Consider the following 11,831-nt stretch of genomic DNA (forward strand, 5'->3'; position numbering starts at 1 on the left):
ACAGCAAACTAGATGCACAAAAGAGCTCAGCAGAAGCAGGGCACGCGATGCAGGGTAGGGTTAGATCAATAGACGTACCTTTCTAAAGCTGATTTTTAACTGGAAAGCCACAGTATGGTTTGTATCTTCCACGGAATGTTAGCCCTCATGGAAATACAAAAGCAGCCCAGTATCGCTAAGATGGAATGCGGGCAGTTTTGTCCATTTCATCCATGGTCAAATCTGTGGGCTCAGAATATTAAGTGCAGTGCACATCCATACCATGTAGTCCCTCTGAATATCCTTGCTACAAAGCAGCAGTTATCTGCAGTTTGAGCCCTTTTGCTTATGTTATACAATTAAAAACTCTAGTTTTTTCAGTATTTCTTACTCTAAGTCCTTAGAACACTTGACATTCTCATTTTATATGGGTGGGGGGGAGGGGGGGCGGGGGGAGTTCTCCAAATTCCCAAGCTCATTCTCCTCTCTCCAAAATGCCTCTTACCTAGGGTATATATTAGAGTGGATTTAAATAAAGATCTCTCCAAAGTGTTACATCCTGCAATTTTTTTTTTAGACAGGTTTGATTTTTCTTAGCTTACAGCTGTGCTTCAGAATAAAGGCCAAATTTAGCTAATTGCCTGCAACCTAATTTCCCACATTCCTACATGGCAGCTTCCCAATTCCAGTGACATGGGGTAGAGATTGAAAGCCACATTAGCTCACCAACTCAGAGGGCTTCACAAGCATGGCTATTGGCAGAGGTCTGCTTTGATACCTGATGTGATTACAAGTTTTTCTTATTTAACAGTAACAGACCCACTTCTGTACCGCAGTCAAGCTGCATCAGCCGCTATCTCCCTGTTACGGTTTGATTACCCTTTCAAACCAACAGTAAGAGCATCTTTGTCTCACAGCTCACATACTGGGTCTAAATGGCTGGAACTGAAGTCTTGCTACGACCTGTTCTTTGGTCAGATAAGCATGTGCTTAGTTTCAGATACAGCTGGAACACACAACAGGACATAGCTTCTCCTGAAATCTTTTCAAAGGTTTCTCTTCTGCAGAGGTAGAGTGCTTCGAAAGAAGAACGCATGTTCTTTTAAGTCCTGAAGTAACTGCTGCCAGAAGACATTTGCTGCTGGCCAAATGTGAAAGCAGACCACACAGTTACCTTCTACCCCATTCAGATCTCCTAGAAATAACTGTGTAAATATTTTCTAATTCATGTCTTACCACCATACAATTCCTAAACAAAACCCAGTGAACTTTAATACAAGCAGTTTTAGCACATTGAAGGAACTTTCAGCTCTTTACAACTTCTTTCTTGTACTGACATGTTGATATAGGCATGAAGAAGTTTTAGTTCTAGACAGAGCATGTTGACTAACAGAGGTAGCTTTTACTTCAAAAAACATCTTGGAAAATTCATATTTTAACTATTTGTGAAACCATTGGTCAGAACAGAGGACACTACATATACCTGGAGTAAAACACGGGCGCAAGTCAAACATTGGATCTATCCCAGCTATCTTAAAAAAAAAATTATTATTGAGCCCTTCGGTATCATTTCAAGTGAGGAAATACTAAACAAATCTAGGCTGCCATGTTGTTTGACATCTGTCTTCTCCCTACCTAAAGTAACACATGCACTTTTCTTTTCTAAATACACAGTTAAAATAGTAAATGTTGAGGTCCAAAAAAGGTTATTATATCTTGGGGTAGTCTATGCCCAGAAGTTAAGCAGAACAGGATTAAGCTAGAACATCCTAAAGACACTGAATCATCAACGTGATCATTTTTTGCTTACTATTTATGACTCCTTGGCAAGTCCAAGAGAAGTAAGGCAATGTAACAAGTTGATGGGCCTGATGTTTCCAATTCCAAGACAGTCACTCCAACTTTGATTTCCTCCAGTATCTAATGGCAAGTCAGTAGTAGAAAATATAAAAGTGCCACTATCTTGCATCACCTAATTGCATATATTAAGCTGCTTAAAACCAATTTAGCAATATATTGTCATTTGTAACATTTCAAGAAAAACCTCAAAGCATTGTGTTATGAGTTACAAATTCAGCTCTTCTACATTTCATATACTGTACCTGCAGCAGATGTTTGCAATAAGTGGAAGTTTACATCTGTATCTCCACTTCATTAATGGGAAAGCAATAAATGATTTCAAACCAATTCATTAATAAATAACTATTCCTAGACAAGTTTGATGAGCTGACAAAGTTCAAAAGCCAGCAATGTCCACATGCAGGAACTAAGTCAAAGGAGCAAATAAAACAGAATTTGCTTTGGACTCTACAGCGGCAATACTGTGAGCATGGATCTTGAAGCCGTTTAGCACTAAAAAAGGTGCCCTAAGACAGATTCCTCCCATTGTAAATGCACATGTAGAGAAATGCCCAGGTCAAGACTGTGAGGGATTTCTTTTTCTGAAGAACAATCAGCGTGTTTTCCAGATGTTTGAAAGCCTCTGCTTTCTTCAGCTCACAACGACTTAATATTTATCCTGTGGTTCATCTGCATCACTAGCCTCTGTTTCGCTGCTCTGAGAGAGATCTTGTTGGTTTTCTACTCTGTCCAGTTCCAGAAAACTAGTAATGAGTTTGGCAACTGCTTCCACATCACTGTGGAAAAGAAAAAACAATGTAAGAGTTAGTGGAACTGTGGTGTTGACAAAACAAGAACAGGCATGCTAATTCTTGAGAATGAGCGCTTGAAGGGCCAGTCAACATACATCACTATGACTGACAGCATCCCACTTGTGAAGGCATATCAAGCCAAGCCATTAATTACTTCCACGTCAGAACAAATCAATCCTTTTCCCACAGTCCCTGCTATAAGATTCCTTATTATCAATACTTAAAATAAATCCTGTTAACTGGTAAATACACTGAATGTTTGCAAAATAGAATTAATCCCCTCTGCCACTGCACAGCTGAGCTAGACGTGCAGCACTAAAGGGATCTTAGATGTCTAAATATGATCAGTCTCCTGACGGGAGATGGTGTTACCCAAATGTCTGCAACTGAAAGCATTAAAGGGTTTAAAAAAGTTAAACTGAATAACACAAGGTCATACCAGCAAGTATGAAAATGGAGCTAAGATGAGTCTCAATAGTTGAGAACTACTGACCCATGTGATTAGAATGTGTAAGGTGGGAAATACCAATTTAAAAAGTCCACACTGCACCTTCTACAGCCCAACACTGCACTCTGAGTCAGCGGGTGTGAAAATCCAGTGACAAATCGTAGCACAACCAGGTAACCCTTCCCAAAATATCGCACGGTCTCCTCTTCCACATTCACATCTCGGATCTCATTCAGTAGAGCCACTACTGTAAACAGATGTGGAAAACAAAGTAGTCTATTAGCATTACAGTAAACTCTCAACACTGCTGCTAGTAACTTGCGTGACTGGGACTCTGTGCTCTTGAGTACCATTGCCCTGATCCCATACAACTGGGGCAGTCCTGCAATAGCAACAATTGCGGAGCTATTCGGGCAAAACAAACAAGGAGCAACTACAGCACGTACTAGCTGGTACGGGCCCTAATGAACAAGATGTTTCCCACTTACTTTAATGACAGTTTTAACTATTTTTCTGTACAGAGTAAATAGGTGTCAAGTTTACTGAGACTGAACAAATACTGAAAGATTTAACTGTTCAGAGCATCTGCTGATCTCTGCATCCCCATGTTAACGGTACTTGAAACAGATATTACCAAATAACCTCGCAGGAAGAGATGTTCTCAGCTCCCCAACATAAAAACATACCCTAAAGAAAAGTTGAGACACATTAAACATCCTTCTCTCCACATCTCTTATCTTCCACCTCCAAAATGAACTGCTTAAAAACCAATTCAACTTAAGGACATTCCAAATTTTGTCAGTTTTCTAAGCGTACTGAGTTGGTTTGATTTAGACTAGCAAGTAGAATAAAAAAATCTGACATTGAAGAGGATCCTACTTTAGTTTGCAACGGAGCTCCTGTCTCACAGTGACTCAACCAAGTCACATACTATACTTCAACTTCTGTTACTCTGACAGGAAGCTCAAAAGAAATGTGATACTGCATTAAGCTGAGCCTACTGAATATGCTGTTTTAAATGCATATGATATATCTGCAAGACATAACATGCCTGCTTGCATATGATATCTAAAGATTTGCCTGCTACCAAAACCAGATTAGATTATAGAAATCTCAGCTCCTGGATCCAAAAATTTAAGTTTTTCCACCAGTCCCACCTACAGAGCAGGCTAGCCAAGGGAAATGTAAACCTGCACGTTAACATCCCAAAGGAACAGCTAAGACTATTATAGAAAGCAGTACATAAGCCGAGTTACCTTGGATTAAAGTAACTAACAAGATGCATTCAGCACCCTAACCTGAAAAAACATTTGAGTCCTGAGAGGCAGATTATTACATCTGCTGCTTGGGAGCAAAGCAGATCTGGAAACAGATGTGACTAATTTGAGTACAGAACTCCAAAGATTATTAAATGGCCATGTATGCATTTCTCCTGTCTGCCCACCACATTTGCCACCACAGATACTGCTTTCTCACCTTGTTCATTGCCTCCTTTTGAGAAGGTCAGTATTTTTTTGTAAAGATTGAACGTTTTTAGGCAGACTGTTCCCTTGTTCTTATCAAATACAGCTTCCTGTAAAATTGAAAAAGAAAAATCAAGATTTTCTGAAAAACACCATCAGTAGCTATGCTTCAAAGTAAAATAAAAATAGTTATATGGGAAAATAATCTTGGTAACACAGAAAAATACATCGCTATTTTAAAGACATTCCTCTATTATTAGACTGTGAAAATCACAGTCTTGCTCTTGGCTTTAACAGAGACTTTACCATGCCTCCTGTGTTACTTCTACAAGGAAGTTAAAGCTGGTTTCACTGCCCCTCTTCCCACATTCTTTATGCAATAAAAAAAAAACTTTGCCTGGAATCAAATTTGAACACTAACCCTGGAGCTCCTGTAATTTTCACTGTTGATGTATGCATTTGGCCTACAGTATAACTATACAGCAAACATAAGTTCTAGTTACACTTTTCACTAACAGTCACCAACTCCACCAAAATTGCAGTGTTGTGCTATATGGGCCAGGCTTACACTGGATTTAAAATATCCCTGACAGTCAATGAAAAGAGGATGACTAATATGTGTGGGTTGCTTATTCTAGTAACAACTCAGGTCAGTAAAGTGACAAGCCTATATAACGGGTTATTGTTCTCAGTCCCACTCCCAGCAAATCAACATCCCCAAGATTACAAACCAGCTTCGCAAACACCACTCTTCTCCCAGTGGAAAACGGCTGAGTAGCCTGGAAGGTTAGAGCTACCCTATTTAATAGTCATTCTGTCATTAGCTGGCACAGTAAGTACAAAATCATGTTGCAGCAGCTGAATGTGCTATTCTTTCTCCCTCTTTTCTGTAAGAGGAAGAAAGGGCCACAAAACAGTTTGGGGCAAGTCTCCCCTTAAAAAACACTCTTATGTTTAGCTTCACGTTTTCATGTTTGTGTAGTGAAGGAATTATTGCCCTAATTGTAGTCCTGGTATAGCAACCCCAAAGGGTTTCCTCAAAACCAAAAGCATAACTTGTCTGTTTGGACTGAGCAAGTGCATGGGGCTGCTGGAATTGGCATCTGCCAACTGTTTCTAAACTAGCACGACCTCATTTCCCGAGTTCAGCATCTTACCTCCCACTGCTCCAGATTCTGTGCTGCCACAAAGAAACACCCGGCCATATAGAAGAGCTTCCATGCCAAGCTGTCTGAATGATGCAAAAAAAAAAGCACAAATTTAGGGGTTTTTTTCCCTTCTTTGTTATTCAGTTAGTTTCAAAAGCAACATGCTCCCTTTTAAAGGCAACAAAAGGAAAAGAGGTTTCTCTGATGCAACATTTTTGCCTTTAATTGTAATGCAAGCTATTTTACAGCTCCCTCCCAGGATAAAAAAAAAACAAACTCTTCAAGTATTTTTCAAAGACTCCATCTACACTGGGCTCCAAACTATGCAGAATTATAAGCATATGTATTATTGGCAAGGTCATAACATCACTACACATCTCTCTTCCCTAAAAGCAAAGGCATCTTAAAAGGCATCCACAAAACTCAACCTGCTCTCAACCACCAAGTATTTGTGCTGCAGAGGACAAGAGTAAGGGACAATGGAAATTCACTGAAGCAAACATGTTTCTTCATAAAAGGAAGCAGTCAGCCCTCTTGACAAAGAAAAGTTTGCATTTCATGTTCTGGAAATGTTTACATATAGCAACCTAAGCAATTTGCTTACTCAGACTTTTACTGAAAGCAGAGTAGAACTGTGCTCAGTATTGTTTCAGAAGACTTTGTTGCAATGTCTTAAGAAAAAAAAAGGCTGATATAGCTGGTGTCTCAAGCAGCTTTCACTGGACTTTGCTCTTAAAATAAAAATACATTGATTATATTGATAGTATATTCCTACACGCTATTAAGTTTTAAAATTTGATGTTAATAGGATGCAACAAGAGAATCACAGGACAGCCTGCAGGATAAATTCCATAGATAGAAGGATACCTGGCATTTGGTACCGTCTGCTCTATTGCAGAGGGGGCAGGAAGCAGCAGCAGCTGTCTGTTCTCTAAAGGTGTTTTTATGAGTAATCCCTGCCAGTGATGATTTAACAGTTTCCAGAGAAACAGAGCACTTCCATCAAAGGCAAGGTCATCATTTCATTATGGTGGCAAACAATCATTATATGTCTTCCCAGGAGAGCTGTGAGGACCAGCTAATCACATTTATAAAACACACAAAGTACAAAATGCCACAGAGTACTAAATATCGTTATTAAAAATACTCTTGCAAATGGAAAGGGAGGCTGAGTAAGAAATAGAGCATTAAAGCATGGTAAGTCATACACAGGCAGTGATTATTACTGGGTTTTAATATTCATGCCACAAAGTGTGATAAGTACCTATACTGCCTTTGTAAGGCCAGACAGAAGCTGCAGAGAGGAGTCATCAGCATGAAAAACAGATCAACAGGAAATGAACAATTCTTCAAAAAATGATAGGCCATTACCTGCACTATAATAAGCAGCAGCCAAACCTATGGAGGCTATTCCTAGGATAAGAGGGGAGAGAATTAGGACAAACAAGCAGCTCAAACCATCTAAAATTCCCTGATGAAAAACATACGAATATTCACAAGCTCATCACTTTTCAAAAATATTGCAATGTGATTGCAACATTGATCACTACATGAAAGAGTGATTTTTCTCTGAACTCGGTATAAAAAACCTCCCATTCTGCAAAGACACTAAAAACACAGGTCTGAGGTCAGAAATAAAAGGTCGTGACAGAATCAGGAACAGAACTTCAGAGGGACTCAGTCTAACCATTACACCATACTTCCTCTCGAGCGCAGTACAACTTTGAGCATGCTAACATAAACACTACAACAGTTATTTTTCCCCTCTAAGTGCTCTGTGGGGCCAAAAGAAAACTTCTGCAATAAAGCTGTGTCAGAAGCTGCCAGCTCCTTTCTCCCATTGAGGAGGAAGCAGTGCAAAAGTGCCTCGTGCCCCAGAGCACCACTGCAACCGCAAACATTTTGTCCCAGTGAGAGTTTGACAAGACGACATCACTGAAAGCAATGACAGCATTGTAGTGTTACTGCAATGGGATCTACTCAGCTGGAAAGCAGGATATGCTGCATTTTCCCCACCAGCTCTCTCAGTGTGGTCCTAAGAAGTACCACTCCATTTTTTTCTGCATATTCAGTAGTGTTTAAAAACAGATGCCTTTCAGAACATCCTGTATGACTTCCTATTTCACATGCACAGTGCCGTTAAGAGTTCACTGTCAACCACACGCAAGATCTAACCCCAGCATCACTCCACTGCAGATTTTTCACTTTCTGAAAACCTAGATGTTTTTCAATGTAAGTATGCATCCCCTTCAGAAGCTTCACATTTATATTGCTATATGGCATACAATAAACTTTTTCTTGATCTTTCAGGACTCCCTTAAAATTCTGTCCATGAGCCTCTGAGGTTCTGCAGATGAAAAATTATCAGTCTCACAGTGAAACTACCACACCGAGGAGGAGACTGCAGACTCATTTAGTGGCTACACGAAAGAAGTTCAAAGCATGATGATTGCTCTTCCTGAAAGAATAATGCCCAAGAGACAGGCATCTCTTCTTAGAGGCTCTTTCAGGAATTTATTCTGTGACCCCCTTCCCTTAAAGCAAGCTCTGAAATAAACTAAGGAATATTATGGTCTTACCAACAAAGAGAGACCAAGATCGGATGCCAGGTGACCTCTTCAGATGAAGATGGGAACTTGTGCGGTTTTCAACCAACATGTACATCTTCAGAAGAAACTCCCAACAGCCCAGTCTGACTCATGTAACCTCACTGGACAAAAAAAAAAGTAAGAATTTAAAATCATTGCTGACTCCAACACTCTCCCTTCCTAGCATTTGTCAGGACTTATCATGTCTTAATCTAGACTATAAAAGATGTCCAGGGTAAGAACATAGTCTTTTTCTCACGGGAAGAGCAATATACACACTTCAAAAAACTGTAAGGAAAAACTGTCATGTGGAGACTTGCACAACAACAGGAATCTGAACTCTTCGAGAAACTTCTCATTTTGGGGGTAGAAGTCTCTTCCTTTCTATCACAACCAGATTCCAGGAGAAAATGTGGAAAACAAGAACCTGGAACAATGTTGTTGCTAATTTGTGCAACACTTCAGACAAATAAAAGAGCAATGGTAAGTTTTTTGACAGCATTTCTCCTGCTAACTGCAAAGGCTGTCATGATGGACTAGCCTGGCAGCTGAAGCAGGACAGTGCAGCCTTCTGCAACACAGATGTTGGGTCTCTCATCCCCGACAACAGACCGGCAAGGGTTACAGCCTCAGCCTAGCAGCACCAGTGTCACATAATGCCATACGTGGCATTCCCATCTTTCAAGCCAACTCAAGAATAAACCCAGGAGTTTCCAACAAGTATGTTTGTCTCTCCTCAACAAGATCATGCCTTCACCCTAGACAGAAAGTAACAGTAGAGATTAAAAAGACAGGTACTAATTAAAAACAGTAACAGCTGGGCGATCCCATGCAGTATTTTCAGCAAGTTTTTACTATTTGCAGCATAAAATCGTTTGAATTCTGGCATGATTGTGAGCTCCAGTGCAAAAACCAATCCTACCCTAATACTCTCAGCACAAGCATAAAGACTGATTCGCGTGAGATGCAAGAGGCATATGAGGACCCAGCTAATCTCTTCAGGATTGTCACTAGAGAAAGGACAGGCTGCTTACTGCTTCTCTTATGCAAGTTGGTAGAGATGCTTGTTATTATTATGAAGACCACAATCCAGTAAAAGTAAATAGGAGATGAAAGCATGTGCTAACAACATACATAACTCATACTTAGCAGGTTACGCGTTGGCCTTAATCAAGGATTTCGTCTATTTTGCTCTTTTTTTTTGTTACAACCTTAATACCACTTAAGGTAGTGGGTTTTAAGCAGCCTTCCTCAAAAGGGATTTCTAAAAGGGATATCTGCTTTTCTGATTAGTGTGATAAAGCTCAATATCTGTGAAGCATTCTGGGGACTGCAGGAGTATTAACAGCTCATTTACTGTTGAAGACAACGAACACCAACTCCTTCTATTGACTTGGTACTTTAATCATTAAATAGCCCACAGAACCAGTTCCTAGGAGGTTGGCATTAAGCTGTTATTAGCTGCCCACGATAAGAGGTTTCCAGAAGACTGCCAACATTCAACAGGTTTTTGAATAACCATGAAAAAGACTTAGAGAGCAGGCCCAAGCACATCCAGGTTCTTACAGAAGAAAAGTATGCAATTTTTAGTCATCTTGCTGTTTTTAGATACTACATGACACTCCCGCAATTCTGCACCAACTGCCTAGTTTAGATACAAAGCTCCAGGGGATTATTTTTTTTTCCATTTAATAAAGCAGATTTAGCCAAGTCCTTTCAGTTAAATAAAAAGCACATATGACTTTGATTTTAATCTCTTAGCAATACGTCTGAGAGAATCTGAAACCGAAAGAGACAAAACCACTTATGCATAAGACACACTCCATCTCCTCCGGATGTCAAGCATCAAATCTTAATTTTCAAATTACTCCTGTGAGTTGCTCTCAATATATCAGAAAAATATTTCTGCACGTAGAAAGCCTTCTCCTGCCTGCAACCTAAAAAATACCAACGAGTTATCAAATACATAAAGATCACTGCATAAATCTGGCCATATTTCACAAACAACACACCCTACTTAAAATTCATCACATACATACCAGTTAAATCCATTAATGCAAACTTCGGTATCTCCCCCCATATTCATTCAGTGAAGTCCAATCATGCAAATGCCAGTGTCAGCTTAACGTTGGACACTCAAAGCCAATGGCATCGTCTCTCACTGAGGCAGCTGCTTGCAAGATAGGTGCCTCAGGGAATAAAAAGCACCAAAGCAGCTTCTTAAAGTTACACTTAATAAAATAAGTCATAAAGCTGCCTTTAAGTGAACACAAAAGTTTTACATGACGATTTTATGATTACAGAGAGAGAGGAGTATTTTTGGGCTGCTAATTCTGCTTGAATTTGTTGCATTTGGCATTAAAGTGATCTTCAACACCAAAATAAACATTCATGTACTTCCTCCAAGCTCTCGATTGAGGGTGAGCTAGCAAAAGCTATCTAAACAAGCACCTTGGAAGCTTCACTACAAATATCTATCAAGTCAGGACCACGCACCGGGCTGAATTTTCTTTACCTCCCCATCCTGCACCTGCCTCCCCCCAGTTCGACCCATGCACTGACTGGTCTCCCCCTCACTGAGGGTCCAGCTGGGGAGAGGATCTGCAGCGTGCTGCCAAAACCAAAACCAACCTCGGTTCTTCTTCCCCCACGCGTGGGTAACACGAGACCTTTAGCTGGGACTCGCCCGTAGCGGCCCCCGCCGCACCCCTGCCAGGCTGACGGGGGAGTCGCTCCCGGCCGAGGCCCCTGCCCGTAACCCGCCCCACAGGCGCGTTTCCGAGCGCGGGCGGTCCAGCGCAGCCCGCGGGGCTCAGGGCGGGCAGCCGACGGCTCCCTGAGGGGCGGTGCACCGCGGCTCTCCACAGGGGCTCCTGCTCGCCGGGCCCGCCCCGCGGGCCCCCCGCCACATCTTCCCCCTGACAGACCCCGCCGGCGGGCTGCGCCTCAGCCCGCCCCAGCGTCCCTTCTTCAGCGTCCCTTCTTCAGCCCCCCCAGCCCGGCAGCCCCCCAGCCGGCGGTACCTGCCCGGGGCGCGCAGCAGCACACCCGCACGGACCCGCTTTGAATGGGACCGCCCGGGCGCCTCCGCTTCCTGCAGCCCCGCCGCCCCGAACCATAGAGCGCGGCCAGAGCGGCCGCTGGGGCGCGCCGGCGCGACGCCCGGCTTAAGAAGGATCGGCTGCGCCGGCGGCCATTTTGAGTGAGGGCAAAGAAGTGGCTAACTAAACCTTCCTGGGGCTTTATGTGTGAGTGGAAAAGGAAGAGCCTCGCCCAAGATGGCGGCGTACTGCCCGCATTCAAGATGGTGGCTAGGCTCTGTGAGTGCTGCCGAAGTAAGAGTGTCGACCTTTTCTTAGGTTGTATGGCTTTAACCGTATAAAAGGAAAGAGGAAAAAAACTCGCGTGTTGGCAGAGGAGGGAGGCGAAATGCTTTAGGGCGAGGCTGGGTGTGTGGAAGAGCTTTACCGGGCACAGTTGGTGGCAGTTTGTTAGACATGCTCTGGGAGAGGTAGACGCGGCCCCTTGCACACTAGGGCCTGGCAGGGCTGCCT

General features: G+C 42.2%; 1 protein-coding gene across 2 annotated transcripts; it reads right to left on the bottom strand.

The window, feature by feature from the left end:
• Window positions 1-434: 434 nt before the first annotated feature.
• CYBC1 (cytochrome b-245 chaperone 1) lies at window positions 435-11,449 on the bottom strand. 2 transcript variants are annotated; one of them, XM_076353705.1, is made up of 7 exons: window positions 11,301-11,449; window positions 8,269-8,399; window positions 7,061-7,102; window positions 5,699-5,772; window positions 4,555-4,651; window positions 3,181-3,325; window positions 435-2,615 (listed from the first exon to the last, which is right to left on the bottom strand). In XM_076353705.1, the coding sequence occupies exons 2-7, from the start codon at window positions 8,351-8,353 to the stop codon at window positions 2,486-2,488; spliced, it is 573 nt and encodes a 190-aa protein (XP_076209820.1). In that variant the 5' UTR covers window positions 8,354-8,399; window positions 11,301-11,449; the 3' UTR covers window positions 435-2,485. The 2 variants fall into 2 exon arrangements, with proteins under 2 accessions (XP_076209820.1, XP_076209821.1); XM_076353706.1 differs by lacking the exon at window positions 11,301-11,449 and adding an exon at window positions 10,909-11,014.
• Window positions 11,450-11,831: the final 382 nt, after the last annotated feature.

Source organism: Aptenodytes patagonicus, chromosome 16 (assembly GCF_965638725.1).
Source record: "Aptenodytes patagonicus chromosome 16, bAptPat1.pri.cur, whole genome shotgun sequence".
Taxonomy (NCBI): Eukaryota; Metazoa; Chordata; class Aves; order Sphenisciformes; family Spheniscidae; genus Aptenodytes; species Aptenodytes patagonicus.

Excerpts from the sequence above, each read along its gene's own strand:
- CYBC1 (XM_076353705.1), bottom strand. The coding sequence starts at position 8,353 with ATGTACATGTTGGTTGAAAACCGCACAAGTTCCCATCTTCATCTGAAG. Across the intron at positions 4,652-5,698 it reads AGAATCTGGAGCAGTGGGAG|GAAGCTGTATTTGATAAGAA; the intron begins GTAAGATGCTGA and ends TCAATTTTACAG. Across the intron at positions 3,326-4,554 it reads AAAAGGAGGCAATGAACAAG|TAGTGGCTCTACTGAATGAG; the intron begins GTGAGAAAGCAG and ends ATCTGTTTACAG.